General features: G+C 34.4%; 5 protein-coding genes across 7 annotated transcripts in view; 2 read left to right on the forward strand and 3 right to left on the reverse strand.

Moving 5' to 3' along the window:
- The window catches only part of Tau (microtubule-associated protein tau), a 33,638-nt gene extending 28,360 nt beyond the window's left edge, over positions 1 to 5,278 (reverse strand). Inside the window, exon 1 of the mRNA XM_083085383.1 lies at positions 4,834 to 5,278. Within this exon, the coding sequence (XP_082941509.1) occupies positions 4,834 to 4,854 (21 nt within the window). The 5' untranslated portion in view covers positions 4,855 to 5,278. The remainder of the gene's footprint in view (positions 1 to 4,833) is intronic.
- Positions 5,279 to 6,212: 934 nt separating this feature from the next.
- Mlc1 (Myosin light chain alkali) lies at positions 6,213 to 10,249 on the reverse strand. Of its 2 annotated transcripts, XM_083085407.1 has the most exons (6): positions 10,111 to 10,249; positions 9,801 to 9,828; positions 8,348 to 8,656; positions 7,960 to 8,046; positions 7,562 to 7,629; positions 6,213 to 6,734 (listed from the first exon to the last, which is right to left on the reverse strand). In XM_083085407.1, the coding sequence occupies exons 1-5, from the start codon at positions 10,111 to 10,113 to the stop codon at positions 7,598 to 7,600; spliced, it is 459 nt and encodes a 152-aa protein (XP_082941533.1). In that variant the 5' UTR covers positions 10,114 to 10,249; the 3' UTR covers positions 6,213 to 6,734; positions 7,562 to 7,597. The 2 variants fall into 2 exon arrangements, with proteins under 2 accessions (XP_082941533.1, XP_082941531.1); XM_083085405.1 differs by lacking the exon at positions 7,562 to 7,629 and having other exon boundaries at positions 10,111 to 10,247.
- On the forward strand, positions 10,053 to 13,165 carry LOC145963450 (uncharacterized). The gene is made up of 2 exons (XM_083085414.1): positions 10,053 to 10,577; positions 13,055 to 13,165. The coding sequence occupies exon 1, from the start codon at positions 10,137 to 10,139 to the stop codon at positions 10,479 to 10,481; it is 345 nt and encodes a 114-aa protein (XP_082941540.1). The 5' UTR covers positions 10,053 to 10,136; the 3' UTR covers positions 10,482 to 10,577; positions 13,055 to 13,165.
- On the reverse strand, positions 10,568 to 12,735 carry LOC145963442 (uncharacterized). Of its 2 annotated transcripts, none has more exons than XM_083085400.1 (3): positions 12,597 to 12,735; positions 12,163 to 12,374; positions 10,568 to 11,599 (listed from the first exon to the last, which is right to left on the reverse strand). In XM_083085400.1, the coding sequence occupies exons 1-3, from the start codon at positions 12,688 to 12,690 to the stop codon at positions 10,889 to 10,891; spliced, it is 1,017 nt and encodes a 338-aa protein (XP_082941526.1). In that variant the 5' UTR covers positions 12,691 to 12,735; the 3' UTR covers positions 10,568 to 10,888. The 2 variants fall into 2 exon arrangements, with proteins under 2 accessions (XP_082941526.1, XP_082941527.1); XM_083085401.1 differs by having other exon boundaries at positions 12,163 to 12,409; positions 12,592 to 12,706.
- Positions 13,166 to 13,258: 93 nt separating the features above from the next.
- LOC145963438 (uncharacterized) lies at positions 13,259 to 16,486 on the forward strand. Its single transcript, XM_083085386.1, has 2 exons — positions 13,259 to 13,393; positions 13,505 to 16,486. Exon 2 carries the CDS (start codon positions 13,567 to 13,569, stop codon positions 16,195 to 16,197), a length of 2,631 nt encoding a protein of 876 aa, XP_082941512.1. The 5' UTR covers positions 13,259 to 13,393; positions 13,505 to 13,566; the 3' UTR covers positions 16,198 to 16,486.
- The last annotated feature ends 153 nt before the right edge of the window (positions 16,487 to 16,639 follow it).

The raw sequence follows: 16,639 nt of genomic DNA on the forward strand, positions 1-16,639 counted from the left end.
GTAATCGTTACCGTGAACACTTGAACTGTTATCGCCGCGTGCGTTTCGCGCATTTATGCAGGTAAACAGGTAATATGCTTGCACAACCTTGACGTAAAAATGTAACACATCGAATTAGTTTATACTATCGATTATTGTACATTTATTAATAAACGATAGCTATTAGCCATTGGAGTAAATTAATGAGTATATCAATCATTTTCTAATCTTTTCCAATACAAATAAATTATCTTTCGCAAATAGCTTCCTTTCAGATTGTAAATTTTGTATTTGATATATAAGATATATCTCAAGTAGATTATGTAAATATAAATATAAATATAAATATGTACATATAAATAAATATTAACGCTTTCAAAACATTTTCTGATTTTTAATCTACAATTTAAATGAGAAAAAGTTAAAGAGATATCCAACATTAGTTTTTCCAATAATTTCTCGTAAAACACGCATAAATAAAATTTTGTAACTCTACGCTAAGTGACATGTGTATGTACATTATTGTAGCCAGATATTGACATCATTAACTGGAGCATCGCTTGAGCGGCCGAGTTCTCATATGACGCTTAGTCGATGGGGCTCCGTTGTAAAGTAGGCCCTACGTCCCTACAATTACTGATGAATAAATCTAATTTAAAATAGAGTACGTACAATTCGTGAAAATATTAAACATATAAAAATAAAATATATACATCTTTTATTGTGTAAACTTGATCATTTAGGTTATTTTATTATTAGGAATATATGTCAATCTACAGTCGTACAAAATTAATTTAAAGAATTAGATCATTGCGAAGAAATAATTTTTATTGTTATATATCAATTTGCGAACGCTAATCTGACGATGATATCAACACTCTATGCTTGTTCGATTCTTCCGTTATTGATGATCGTTAGATGAAATCAATCAAGCATCTATCTAGCTGTATTCGAAAATGCTTTCTTCGCGACGGAAGGCAGAGTCTAATCGGTCGCTCAACTTTACATGCAGAGGATGGCCAATAAGACGAAAATGACTCCACTAATAAGACCGACGTTGGCATGTCGGTGTTTCGTAATTTGCGGCAGGTCGTTGCGATGTTTCGCGGTGAGTTTGGTCGATACTGCGCGGAGCGAGGCATAATCTATGCGAGTTTGCTCAACTTTTTCATCCTGTTCCTCATCGAGGCCGTATAATTGTATAGGATAATTGTAATAGCGTGCTCGAAACGCGTGCATCGAAGATCAGCCGGTTGCCCTCGCATGCATTGCGCTCCCAGCGGGCATTATAGAATGTTATCAGAGTTCGTGTGAAATTAACTGATGTTGAATCGTGGTCAGATTTCATCGTATTTTCGCAACAGGTACTCTATTTCCGCACTTTGACAGTTTGCTGGGCGAAGCAAATGATTCAACTGTTTCAGGAAAGCGTTCAAATAATAAAATCTTATATATGATTTGATTTGATTGGTGACTTGATTGCATAAAAATTATAGTTTTTATCTCAAAAAAGAGAATGTAAAGCGCCTTAGAGTCCACACAAATACATGACGTATTTCATGTTATAATGATTAATATTAGGACCCAAAACGTGACATGGATAACAAGTGGAGCCTTGGTCTCACCTAATGTTAAGTATTCACGTAACTGCGCTAAGTACTCGCGCGTTTAACTCCATGCATTCGTGTCGTCTGGTTACGAGCCATTAATTCCCAAGTGTAATGATTAGTGACAAAGAAACCGAATAAGCAATGCGAAGTACTGATATCATCATTAGATTGGCGCAAATTAAGATTGTAATAAAGATTATTTCCTTATAATATTATTACGATTTAATCCTCTAAATTAATTTTTTTAATCATATAACGGCTAAGATATTCTTAATAAAATAATTTGAATGCATATTAAGTTTATATACATAATAAAAAATGATGTGTATATTTTATTTTTTTATAGATAGCGTAATATTTCTCGGGAAAATAGATGTAGATGCTCTATTGTGGGAAAACCTGAAATGTGCCGGTTTAATGAAACGCCCTTGGGCGTCATCTGCGTTGTAATTGGGACAACTGCGAAATCCCCTCTGAATCTGACCATCCGGAAGTGGCGAACAAATAGCGGATGCCTGGCCTGTCTGAAGCATCGTTCCTTTTGAGAATGCCACGACGGTCATTAAATTAAGAGCCCCGATCGTAACCGTCATCGGAGACGAGTCTTGGCAATTCCGGCAGTTACACACCCACGAGACATCGTTAACTCATTGCCGCTCATTAATTTTTTAATTGACCGATAAAGTTTTTCTCATGCGTCGTTTTTTCTGCTTTTGTCGCGAAGGAGAGAAGATGCTCGTTTTCCGTGCTGGAATTCGGCGATACGTTACAAGTTTTTTACACGTATTATAATGTTTGCATCACGATAAGTTATGAGATACCGGCATCCTCGAATAAAGATTCGCGGGCGACGTACGGAAAGAATTCACGTGATCGTTACTCATCGTTAAGACCTTGAGGGCCTATTTAACGTAGGTTGGTTCTGATTTATTTAGTAAATTGCGGAAACGAGCATCATTAGACCGCTTGACCATTGCGAGGTCTAGTTACTTCCTTGATGTGTAAAGAGCATTTAAATTTTAAAATATCGCGATGATGCGTGTGATGATAAAATTTTTGGAGCAGTTCTTTTTCACCTTTAACGATCGCTATTACTGAAAACGGTACAAATGTCAGCCGCGACGTTTTAGATAATAGCGAAGAAAAGTTCGTCGGGTACACCGGTGCCAGGTACGGCAATAGATACAAACGAGGCTGCTGTCCAACTTTTCTACGTCGACGGTAATAAACGAAACCGAATATACACTTTCTCTTGCGGTTGTACATGCGATGATTTTCATATTGCGTATTTGATTGCGTCGACACATAGAAGGCATTAATTGTGTATAAACATATAATGGAGAACATGATTAACAGTAGCGGTTAATGGAAGAATTCCAATCTCATATAACTCTAGATTTTCTCATCGTTCCGAGTATAATGCCCTCGCCATTGAGGCCATCATACAGCCGTTCTCATGAATCTATGCAAACGTCGTAACAATACTTCGTGTTGGTTCTCATATAGATCCATTCGGATCTCTCTATAATTAATGCCGATAAGCGTGCAGATATTCCATAATATATCCCGTAATATTTTACATTTTACATGCGATTCGTAAACACAATAGCTTCCTCTTTTTCAATCATGTTATATTCCATTAATTGAATATAATTAATATAATTAATAGAATTTATATAATTTATATAAATATATAATTTATTTTTATATAATTTATATAATTAATATAATTTAATAATCTTTATTGCAATTAATTTAATATAATTCAATATAATTTAATTTTGACGTAAGCACAATTGAAAAAGTATTTAATGCTGTTTATGTATTTATATATTGTACATAATATATATATGCGATTCTCAAATAAAATGTTAAATACACAGCAATCTTATATCTTTATTATATATTTCATCTTATTACTTATCAATAAAAATTTATTTTCTCTTATTTTATTTTCCTTACAATAAAATCAGCTAATTTTCAAGATATATAATATTATTACGAATTTCTGTTTATAAATTAATAGATGTAAATTTCTTGCAACTGATTTTGTATGTTTCTTATATGCACGCGCGTGTATTGCTGTTTACAAAAATACCAGTCATTCACTGATACACATCATTTTCGCCAGACATTGCACGTCTGTTTGTCAACGATGAATGGAAGTGCTTGTTGCCATTTGGTAAGTCACAGAATTAAATTTCAGCATACATCGTTTTTAATGTAACAAAGTAAAAAGCAACGTGAAACATATATTTTTCTTCATTGAATGAATTTATCGTTGTATCGCAGTATTTTTTATATAAAAATAAAAATTGTATTATGCAATAACATATAAAAGAATAAAATAATGTAAGTGAAATAAATATTTTATATTCGCGAGATTTTGGTTTTAAAAATCAGAAAAATTAGAATGTGTACATCACTTTGAATTGTAAGTTCTGTCCGTGACATAAATTCGCAGATTATACTGATGTAATCTTATAAACGCAGTTCATTGTGATGTGTATGCATATTGCAGTGCAAAAAATTCAAGTAATTATAGCATATAGCCTCAACTGATATATAAGTTAATAAAAACAAACGCAAGAAGTTCTCAGTAAATAAACAGAAAATGTTTGATACATGTCAGCTATTTTCTAAAAGATTCAGTTTAATTTCTGTTGCAAAAAGTGTAAGGCAATTACTATTGTATTTGAGAAAAAACTGTTCTTCCTGTTGTTTATAAATATTTCTAGAAAATTAAAAAAGAATTCGGTAGTGAGATGGATTATATGAATTTCCTTTTCCAATAACTCTAGCTTTTACCAAGGAAATAAAATTTAATAAAACATTTAATAAAATAGCATTTAATTATGTTTCAGTTTCAATGTATGTAAACTCCGAAAGAGAAGGTGACATAAAATCATTTATTAATGACTGAATCTCCTTGAAATCGAAGTATCCGTGCGTTTTTCACGATCTCGCCCAGATGGATAACTTGATGAACCAAGACAGCGTCTTGTTCCGTCGACGCGCACCTCATTTTAATAATCGCGTGAGAACATCAACTGCGTGCGACACAATGCGCAATTTTTTCGCGAGATTAAATCTCATCTCTACGCGGGTCAAAATGGCGGAACGCGCGCGCGCTGCCCCGATCAGCGGCGTCCGTGGACCACTATGACCTCAAGGTTGTCAATCGTGAAAATAAATCGCGTCGCCGCGCGAAAGTGACACGGAGGAGAGTCTGGGGGATACCAACCTGTTTGCTGCGCGTCATCATGTTGCAGCCTGCCGCCCGGGTTCACCTGGACATCCGTCATCCTCGACGATCTAGGCGGTGGTCGTTAGAGTGTCTAACACTTGTCGCAGGGACTTGTCTCCTTTTATCTTTTTTTTTCCCCGCACTTTGCCGCGTCTAAGCCCGCGTCGCGCGTCCGCGCGTTACGTCGGCGAACGTAACCAGTCCGTCCGATGTACACACGTACGTGATAAAGAAATACGCGAGGAACGAGTTGTGCGACAACGATGTATCACGCTGCGAGAGGCTCGAAACGCACGCGGCGCTTTCGACGCGTTTGAACCGACTGATTCGACCGCCACCGCCACCGGCTCGCCGGGACCGTACGGAGGCCCCACGCCTGGCTCTGTCCCTGTAAGCGAAGTCTGCCGAGCGCGTACGAACCAACGCGTCGTATCCGTCCACCCACGACAAACGCGCTCTGTATCATCAGATAGGTGACGAAGATGACGAGAGAGATCGTGCGCGATTGAAATCCGCGCTTGGCGGCAGCGTGCGATTTATCGATCGAACGGCTCTGCCGTTCATTCGAGATGCTGAGAGTTGCGTGCGCCACGAGAGGCTGGATCAGCGGCTTTTTTTAATTTTAGATATTTAATCGGCATAGATTGTGTCTTGAACTCAACACTTTATATAATCTGTGAATTATCATATATGTATAAAATTATTTTTCCGATTTTTTATGTAAATTTGTTATCCAAATTATGTAAATTTGTTATCCAAGTTATGTAAAACTCATAGTTTTGCGTAGAAATCATTTTATCAATTTCAGTTTTATCTCGTAAAGCTTAAGAAGATATTTTCTAAATACTTAAATTATATCTCTAGCAATATAATTTATAATTATTTTAAAAATAATTTTGATAGAGCAAGATTCTATATATAATATCAATATAATATCAATTCTATAAATATCAATTTCATCATATTAATTATATTGAAGAATAATGTTGTATATGATTAAAAGATCTGTAAAAAAGGATTATTATACACCGTATGTACAAGATTATGTACGTGATTCAATATCCTAATATTGTAGTTTTTAAATATATTTCGATAATGACATACTTTATTGTCTATGTTTCTCACGCGATCGCTTATGTAGACTAAGAAAATGTCAGACAAAAATAGTTACATGTAACAGCAATACTATTAAAATCTTTCTATGTTAACCTGAAGACTTTGTAATCTTATAATAAATATTTTAGATCTTACAATATGTGCATAAATTTTTAATTAAAATGTATAAATATTATATTAAAAAAGAGATGGTATGTATAATATTTCAAAGAATAGATATTGTAAATAGGATATTTGTTTCGAAATAATAATGCACAATGGGCGATTTTTAATCCTCTTTGATAGTTGGAGAGGAAAAATTTATTACAGCAACAGTAAGAAGTAAATTAACATTGACCGTTTTATTCGACTTTGTACATAATGTTGCCATATTAAGATATTTTGCTGACTGTGAATTTAAATAAACGTTTGTATCGCAAAAAAATGTATGAAATCAAATCGAATAAAACGATGCTGCATGCGTTCGAGATAAAATGTTGTTTTCGTTGTACTTCATGTTTACGTGGATTTTTCCTTCTATGTTTTGTTTTCCTTTTAATAAAATGTCTATCTCGACGATGCTAATTTCAGGATCATATATTGCTTTACGTGTAAATTGTCAAATTGGGGTCTTCGCGTTATTGTGCGATGTATAATCATGGGATGGGAGATGAATGGTGTGGCAAATGCGACGAGCGAATATTATGCAAGTGAGTCCTTCATTGATGTGGATAAATGTTGATGGCGGTCATCCTATTACTCATTGTCTGCCGCCGCCCTCTCACATAGTTTACGAAGAAACGCTGCGAATAAAATAGAATTGAGTTAGAGCATATCTTTGCGCAGATAAAAATCGCATATATTTCGACACATAATTAAGCATATTTTTCATAGAGACGAACATACATTTAAAAGTAAAGATCGAAAATTAGTCTGCGAAACCGTAAATGCGCACAATATTTAGTCGGCAGTCAATGCTTACTTTGTACTGCCATTTTTTTCAATAGCAAAGCGATAGACGTAGAAGCGATAGACACGTAGATAATAATAAGCATTAATAATTTGCAGACAATATTTAGGATAAAAAAATTCAAGAAAAAGATTAAACGTTATTTTTGTAACATAAAAGTATATATATATATATATATATATATATATATAAAAGTATATGTATAAAAGTATATAAGAAACAATTATAATTTATAGATAATTATATTTTTTTAAAGATGATTGAGAATAACGAGATTCAAATGAATAAAAAGTTGAAAATCTTATTTAAATATTCAATATAAATTCAATATAAAATTTTATTGTCAATATATTATATATTACTTTCTACTTTTTTATAGGAATATCTCGACTCATTTTATTCTATGTAATTTTTGCTTCAATGATCGTCAGGTGATCGACCCCGTGCGCGAGCAAGCCTTCCGCGCGAAAAGCGGGTTATCGATTTCAGCATCCCTGTTGAGCTGCAACGTTGCGTCCTATAAATTCTGGAATGTGTTAAACGAGAAAAGGCGAACGGAATAATGTTAATAGACATGGACAGAGAGAGACAAAGAAACAGAGAGAAATGGACGAACAAGAAGCTAATTGATAAATATGGATTTCTACAGGATGTACTCACGATGGATAATTTTTGTCTCGATAACACCTTCACCATTTACAACGGCACCATCATCTTCTTCAAGAAGGCTGTGAAACACAAAAACGTGGAAGAGTCAAATGATAGGGAGGGAAGAAATCGAATCTCCGAGGGAATCTCTACATTGTTGTTGAAAGTTATTTCAGGGAGGGTCACATCACGAATCGAAAGGTTTTTCAACTGTACTTTTTATACACGGGGGTGGTTTCTAATTCTAATAACAAATCGGACTTAGGGATCTTACAAAATAGATAGGGGTTTCAATATTTTTTCGTCAAACTAGCGTGTTGTCTTAATATAACTCATGGATGCAGGTGGTTTAACAATCTCCTTTGTTTTGGGGGACGCATTTCCGACTTAGAACAATCTGTGATACTTACGGGCATAAGGGATGAAACCGTCGTCGTCCTCAGGATCCATGCAGTCCTTTAATACTTCATCGCATTCTGTATCACTGAGACGCTCACCTGCGATAATTTAGATTAAATTTGCCTTCTCATTTCTTATTTTTAATATACAATAAAACACAGACTATTTTATCTTAAAAGATGTGTGTATATGTATGTGTATACTGCTTGAAATGTGCTTGAATAGTTTATCTATTTCCAAAAATCTTTATTATAGGGTTTCGTATAAAATGTAGGTATAAGATTTAGATTTTATATGTATAAAAGTAAAAGATTTGTCATAATATAACCAATTATAATTGTAACTGTCTTTCTTTTCTTGAATTTTAAATAGTCTATGAAGAGTGAATTTCTCACATACCAAGCGACAAAAGTGTATGAGACAATTCCGCGCCGAGCATTGTTCCATCTTCCTGTTTGTCGTACAGTTTCAAACACTCAAGGAAGTCTTCGTAGCAACCCTGATCCTTGTCTTTTTTGCACTGGCTAAAGATGGGCAGGAATTCGTCTAGTTTCAATTTCTTCTCGCCCTTCTTCTTCGTGCCGCCCAGTTTCTCGATGGTTGCGTTCGTGGGGTTCAAGTTCAACGCGCGAAGGACGTTGCCAAGGTTAACCGCGTCGATGACGTTGCTGCCATCATCGTCATAAATGGAGAAGGCGAATTCTGCCCCTTTTAGACAGAGATTGATTTTTTACATATTTTCCAAATATAGCAAATCTTTGGTAATGGGTTCGTTGATAAGCAGACGTTAACGATAACAAGATCATGATCGTGAAGCATCTGTGTGATATTTCTCGCTACAATCAATATTTGATCTATTATTTAAATATGCAAAACGCGAAATCTGGGTTAATACCATCTGACATGGAGTGCACCGCGTGCGTACCTAGTTCAAAAATATTATTCTATTTCGAGAGACAGACGGCAATCCCCACCAATTCGACGATTGAAGAATTCGCTGGTGGAAGCAGTGGGTCAAATTACCCCCGCCGAACCATATAAGAGCAGCCTACCAACCTATTTTTGACGCGCTACGGAACGATTACGTCCTCTTACCCGATGAGCCGTTACGTAATTTCAAAAATGACATGTGAATTGGAAATAGAATATAGTGAAAAAATTCTCTATTATGATTAATTTGATTAATTGGAGTACATGTTCCAATGTAGAAAAAAATGGATATGAAAGATGCAATAATTTTGAATGTGAAAAAATTTTAAATCCTCTTTTCAACATCGTGAAATAGAAGCTAGATAGCATAATTCTCTTTATAAATTGTTAATAATAATTTCTTGTAAAATATTAAAATTCTCCAGTGTTAAAGAATGAAGAAAAATAATTTTGTAGTCAATACTATTTTTTTTTATTCCCTGAATATCTTATTAAATAATTTGAATAATAAAATAAAAGATTAATAATAATACTTATTAAAAATAATTTTATTCACGAACTGATCTTTTTAAAATGTGCACTATTTAACACATAATGTGTACTTAGTACATGTTATTAATTGTATTTTATGAAACTACTTAAATTGTGACTTTAACAAAACTTTATCATTTTATTAACGAGATTAAAGATGACATATTTTGACACAAATTTTAAGCAATAGAAGTTTTAGATTTTTTGTTTGAACTCTATCATTTTTTTAGGTAACATCACGCACAAAAGTTATAAAATTATGAAGTTTTTTTAATTAAGAAGTCACTTGTATCTTCATCGATTATGGTATAAATAGATAAATTTATCTTTGTTAATTAATCCCGATGAAATTAGAAAAAAGAAGATAATATTTGGAGGTCACTTTACTCACTTTCGACATCCCTGCCGCTGAGATCTGCCTGAAATAAAAGAGATTTATTTTTAATACGTTGAAATATTTTATAGTACAATAATTTAATTTTTATTATTAATTTGTAATATTAATCTAATTACAGTTTATTAAATTTAAATTAAAAGGTTTTATTAAATTCATTATTATTAAAAAATAATTAGAAGTAAATAACAGGGGATAATTTGAAAGAACTGTTAGAGTTATTGAAAAAATACAAAATATGGAATCACGAAGAAGCTGTCAAGATTCTTTTCAAATAGGAAAAAGCTGCGAACTTATTGATACTTACCATTGTCGATTGTCTGGTGCTAGTGGATGTTGACCGGACGAAGTTTGAACCAGGAGTGGAAGGTGGAAGTGGGTCTTACCAAATTTACTTATTTTATTTCTGCAGATGGCGCTATGATTAGAAGACACACTATAATCACGAGATCCAGGTCTCAGAGAAGAGTTTTGGACCGGATTGACGCGGGATCTGGCAACGCTGCGGTCCAAAAACAGTTTGAGAAGCGACGAGAAGCTAGTAGCTCTTCCTGGTGCGATAAATGGGGTTTCAACATCGACGACGACGTTCTTATGTCAGGGTTGCCAGATTTGCAGCGTCCGGTGAACACGTCAGGCGAAAATATACTCAGCCTTAGATGCCACATCAAGCTCTAGGCAGCGCTATCGTGTTGCCTCTCGTTCTCCGCTAAATCGTTTAAGTTACCGCAAGAACGTGATATACAATATAAAATTATTGGATGTTATATTTTGGTATTTAAGTTTTATTATTTTATATTTTATTTTTAGATTATATTTTACAGAATTTTATGCGTTCGTATAATGTTTGGGCGGTTAACATCTAGGAATGTGCAGAATCTTCAGATTCATGCGTCGCATTTAAGTTGTAATGGATATCAAAGTGAAGATCAATTAGTGACTACAAAGTTATTTTTATTCGTTAGATTCACGAACGAACGATATGATTCCCTGTCAGAAGCACGCATTTAAAAAGCCATTCTACGAAAGGAAATCGTCGTCGTGTATTTAACGTAGATCGCGAAGTAACATTCCGGACATCCGCATCAATTCTTCTGACGGCCGAAAGCGGCGCGAAAGAGTTTTCTCAATCTGCTGCCTAAACCTCTCCTCTTCTTCTTCTTAGTCGATTCACCGAAAGTCTTTCTCTTCTCCACGTCTTCGATAGGTAGAATCTGCTCCATGGCGGTGTCGTCGTGTGGCGGCTTCAATAACGACATCGAGTTGGATCCGCGTTTCTCAAGCTGAATTTCATCGAGACCAATATCTCTTGAGATAGATGCTACATGCTGACTCGAGTGCGATCTTAGTTCTTCATCTTCGTGTTTCAGCTCGATGACGCGAAAACGACCAACCGACTCGCTCCCTGGAAGAGTCTCCATCGTAATTTCTTGTTTATTGTCAACATTGTCCTCGATGGTTCTAATGAATTGCTCCTCCTTCTCTTCCCGATTGGCGATGCGTTCTTTATTAGTCGAAGTAGTGTCATTTTTGGAGCAAACCAAAACTGTTTTATTCTCCAACTCTTCGATCAGCTGATGTAACAAACCGATGGTTACGGTGGTCGCTTCATTAACCGTTTCCTCCTCCTTCCGGATCGCTTTTGTCAGCTCCGTCGGCTCAATCGGTGGCTCAAGAATCGCGTGTATGATCTGATGCGTGTCACCTTGACCCTGAGTTGTGTGCCGAGTTTCGGCGACGTCAGCTGTCGCGTTCGTGAGCGACACACCGTCGACGTTGCACGCGCCGTATTTCATCTGTACAAGCAAGAATAGATGCGTGTCTCGTGAGTAAACTTCCTTATCGTGACACGCGCAGGGAATAATTACACGCGCGTGGAATTAATGCAGTGTAGAAGCGGCACTAGAGTAAACCGCGATTGTACATGCAAGATCTTTCTCACATGAGTTCTACAAGTGCGAATATTCGGTTCACTTAGAATCATTTCAGATGAAATAAATGCAAAATGTAAGACTGATTGTATTTTTCCTTTTGCAAACTGCAGCGGTATAAATATATAATACCTCTTATAATATTCCAATATCTTTTTAATGAATTTTGATAATTGCTATAATTTAATTTGATTATAAATTTTGCAAAAATTAATACAAAATAAATAAAAAACTTTAATAAGCAATGTAAAAATATTTTTATCATTTTGAACCACTTGACTTATAGTTTTGTAATTGATAATTTTTTTACATATCTATGCAATATTAACGTGAGAAAATTAAATGGCTATAATCACTATGACTGTGATTATGACTGAATAACATTTCAAAGAGACGTGGCTTCCTTATGTGTAGCTACATCCAATTACCTGTTTCTCCAATGCCAACAGTGAAGGTGGTAGCACGTATCGCGAATCTCCGATTTGTATATCACGCAAATCGCGGACTATCTTGGCGATCAATTCTATTTCTTCAGCCTTACTATAATTTACGTGTGTATGTTCGAGTGCTTGCGATCTGTGTACAAATTCCGATTGGGCATCGTTTGTTTCCTCATCAACGTGCTGCTCCCAGGATTTTCCTAGTGACAGTTCGTCGAGTATATTATTTGTATCTCTATTACGAATAATTATACATATTCATTTGCAATTATTTTTGCGAGATGTATGAGTATTTGGAAAACTGTGTTACTCTAAAACAGCATCATAGAATGACGTTTATCGAACATCTATATACAGATGATAACAATGTCGCTATTCAACACGCCATTACATCAACAGACATACAAATGCTTTCACCTTACCGTCCTCTGCATCGCGATCTATAACGTCCAGAACGTCTACCATTATCTTATCTAGCAGCCCTCTCGCAAACGTTTCTGCCATGATTTGAGGCATTCTCACAAAGGAAACCTCTTCCACGCGAAATCTTTGACGGGATTCTAGATAGTCATTTTTTTTATATTTCCATGAGCGTAGATATCAATTATATACAATTGCAATACTTGCAATATGTAGATAGTTTTTATATTTTCTCCGAAATCATGCTTTATTTATTGTATAAATAATAACATTATTTTTGTAATTGTTATTTTTCTGAAAAAATAAATATAGTAAAATATTTGATTTTTTGTGTATTATATTATATTTAATATTAAATATATATAATATTATAATCTATTTTCTTTCTTTCTCTCTCTCTTTTTCTCTCTCTATTATTAATATTATATCTCTATTATTAATTATACATCATTCACCGTAGCCACCATCACCGCTACAAACACAACAGCCAATCAGCAATCAGCATCGGAAAGGAGGCAATAGTAAACTTCGAGATATTCGAGTAATCGACTTCACATGCTTTTTTAAGAGAAAATATTCAAATGATAAATTTCATGTTGATTTTATCAAACTTTATTTATAACCTACATGTGCATATTGTAATTGTATATAATTTTAATAAGGAGACATCTCTCTCATAGCATAATTGAATGTTAATGATATAAATTTGAGGGCGATAAGAACGATATAAATCGATGATAATGTATCATTGTTTAAAGTCTATTTTATAAACGTGTTGAATAAGTATGAAACGTAATCGGTAATTCAAATCATTTGTTAAAAAAACTCCACATAATAACATACTTAATAATATATAAGAAATGTAATCCTCCTGAAAATTCTATTAATAACAAATTCGATTTTTTCTCAGAAATCAATATAAAAAAGGATGCATTATCGAGAATTTTGTCGAACAAATGCATCTCCTCGAATATGGATCATGATAATTTATGGGAAGTAACAATAGTTCCACCCCAAGCTACATTTTCAAGTGACACAATAGTACTTTCCCCGAGAACATTAAGTACCATAAGCGAGCAAGAAAGTAAACAAGACCTTTCGTTCAATGGAAATAAAGAAGAAATCGAAAACGGATGTAGAAGCACTAAAAAATCGAAAATTACGTCATTATCCTCTAGCTATCAGAAACTGAATGATGATATTTCGCATCCTTCGCATCAATCAAATAAACGACTGAGTCGTGCATTATACGAAAATGAGAAAAAATTGCACGATCGAATAAATAAAAAAATAAGTAAAGAAAATACGTGTTCTCAAATATGTCCAGATATAAATAATGCATCAAGAGCGCCTTGCATCGAGCTAGGAGCAGTTCATAAGATTCTTGACTTCATTACAAACTCTGATGGTAAAGTCTCTTCGTTGACTAATAACTACTATAATGAAATTTTGCGAATATTGCAATGTTTATTAGCCCAGCGAAATGATGAAAGGTTAGAGGATCTTCTCTTAAAGGATTCTTCCTTCTATAAATGCGAATGTTGCGGAGTAATAAGTTATATCCCAGAATTGTGTCCTGCTACCAAAGAGCTTAAAGAAAATAGCACAAAAACCAGAACAAGAGATGCCGAGATTACAACTGTTGAGCGTGATTGTATTAATTATGATCAGAATAAGAAGGAATTAAAGATTTCAATAAATCTTCCAGATTTAAAGAACAATACACAATCAAGGATATCTGTTGGTGGTTCTAAAATAGACTGTCGAGCTATATATAAAGACCAATTAAACGGAATTGAATTATTGCCAATTAAAAAGCGCGCTTTAGCAATGAGAGATTGTATTGGAAATCCAAATGAAGTTAATAATATTACAGAAATCGACGTTAATATCAAGAATAAACATAAATCTCTTAATAATAACACCATTAAAAGATTATTTACTGATTTTGAAACAGCTAAAAGGGATAAGAAATACGATTATAATAGTATTATGCGAAACAATAATCTGAATAGATGTGAGTCTTCTACGATGAAAGCCTATGCCGATATTGACAAAGAACAAATCGTAAGGAAGATTTCCTATGAACGTAAATCGCAAATCGACGATATGCTGGTGAGAGATATGCGTTCTAAGACTGCGCATGATATTTATCCGGTTATTGATACTATGAAATATTTGGTACGTGATCAATTTACGATATTAGATAAGCAAAAGGATGAACTTTTTTCAAAATTGCAAGAAAAACATTGCACTCATCTAGAAAACGCAAGAAATAGACAAAGTACCATTTTGTACAGCAGTCGAGACGATTATCCTCAACGCGATTCAGGGTTCTGGTTATTCGACAAATCGGGACATTTGCCTGAAATAGTTTTGGATGAGTATCGTTATTTTCCGATGTCAAGATTGAACGGTAACAGGGAGAACGTTGACTTTTCCATGAATAAATTGCCTTGTCCTAATATAAGAGAGAAGATAAAAAACACGGATAACAATTATATTGAAAAAGATTCTCTCGAAGATTTATTAGAACAAGAAAGAGAAAGTGATACTACGGCTTTCAGCTCGTCATCCGCTGAGAATTTGATACACGAATGGATAGACTCTCTAGACAGAAAATACAACATAAATAACATAGATGGAGATATTTCCCGAGGTCGCAAATTAGTTTCGTCAAGAGCTTCTCTGGATATTGCTCGACATGTCAGAGCTCAAATTGCAAATGACAGACGTTCGAATAATGACAAAAAATCAATGCGAAAAATACAAGCACATGATTTAGATATTTTTGCTCAGTTATCGCCGAAAATACGAAGAAAGATTTATCATTTAATCCAAAAAATAGTATCATCCGGTTCCGCTAAAGATTCGGCCTCTTATCAGGAAAAATATTTAATGACCGACACGTTAAATAATGAAAAATTGCATTCTAAATCCGTGGATGCCAGTTTCGTTCATTCTAATGAGATAACAAATAATTGCGTGAATGATTGTATTTCAGCCAAATTATCTGAATTACTGGAAGATGAGAATTATTTATGTAAAAGACAAGAAAGCTTTATAAATACATATAATCAAGATTTAAATAATTCCAAAGATTCTGTTAAGAATCCTTATGAAAATACAGCTATCTCCACTTCTTCTGACAAGTTTGGGAAAACAACAAGACTTTCAGACAATTTTATGAGAAAAGTCACGCGGCACATTATTTATAAGGATGCATCATTAAAAGATATCGTTGGCAATAACAAGCACACAGTAACAAATATTTCAACAATTTACCGCAAAATTCTCGAGAATAGCGAAAATATGGACTGGGATAGTTTCCGAAAGTTGGTCGAAATTCTTCATCCTGGTCAAAAGGAATTATGGCGCAACATATGTAAAACAATCAACGAGGAAGCGAGAAGAATAATCGATACGGACGATAATACGGAAGTTTGTATAGAGATCAGCCCTTTAGTAAATCCTGAAAATATTTTAAAGGCAAGCAAAGTAACGACGTATACGCGAGAAATCGTGTTCGAGTTGGATATGACGTTGAAGGATGTTGAGACTTTTTTTAACAAGAAACCAGCTGAAAAGCATCTTGACACATAAAAATGCCGACGAAAGTACGACGAGCAAAAAACGATTTCTAAGCAGACTAACGTTAATTATGTCATCCCTAATACGTATCGCTTTTGCACGCGTATCGATTTTATTTAAATATCTATCTTTTTGTAACTTTTACTTTCTCTACTCTGTCATGTATATGTTATTCATATTTTAAATGATTATATTCACAACATTTATCCTATGGAATATGTTATCACATAAAAGTCTTATCATAAAAGAAATAAATATTTGTATCTCGATTATTTATCATAATCTAACGAGCTTGGCTCGAAACGAGGAAGGGTGCATCACATACTTCGCTAATCATACTCCAAAATGGCCTCGCCCATTGTTAATATCAGGTGCCACTCGAGTAAAATGGCTAGGTGAGTAAATAGGTTGGTAAGGACGGTGGCATGGCGCCTCGCGTCCGCGACAGGGTGGG

The sequence above is a fragment of the Camponotus vicinus genome, unplaced genomic scaffold, assembly GCF_025532165.1.
Source record: "Camponotus vicinus isolate PSW18456_S1 unplaced genomic scaffold, iyCamVici1.0 SCAF_12, whole genome shotgun sequence".
Classification (NCBI taxonomy): domain Eukaryota; kingdom Metazoa; phylum Arthropoda; class Insecta; order Hymenoptera; family Formicidae; genus Camponotus; species Camponotus vicinus.

Bases quoted from the DNA above. Each gene is read 5' to 3' on its own strand.
- LOC145963438 (XM_083085386.1), top strand. From the start codon at position 13,567: ATGGATCATGATAATTTATGGGAAGTAACAATAGTTCCACCCCAAGCT.
- LOC145963450 (XM_083085414.1), top strand. From the start codon at position 10,137: ATGTTGACCGGACGAAGTTTGAACCAGGAGTGGAAGGTGGAAGTGGGT.
- Mlc1 (XM_083085405.1), bottom strand. The intron at 8,047-8,347 runs GTATGTGAGAAA...AAATTATCGCAG, and splicing joins TCATACACTTTTGTCGCTTG to GTGAGCGTCTCAGTGATACA. The intron at 6,735-7,959 runs GTAAGTATCACA...TTTTATTCGCAG, and splicing joins CGGTTTCATCCCTTATGCCC to CGTTTCTTCGTAAACTATGT.
- LOC145963442 (XM_083085400.1), bottom strand. From the start codon at position 12,690: ATGCCTCAAATCATGGCAGAAACGTTTGCGAGAGGGCTGCTAGATAAG. The intron at 12,375-12,596 runs GTAAGGTGAAAG...AACTGTCACTAG, and splicing joins AGATCGCGATGCAGAGGACG to GAAAATCCTGGGAGCAGCAC. The intron at 11,600-12,162 runs GTAATTGGATGT...TTGCTTGTACAG, and splicing joins TGTTGGCATTGGAGAAACAG to ATGAAATACGGCGCGTGCAA.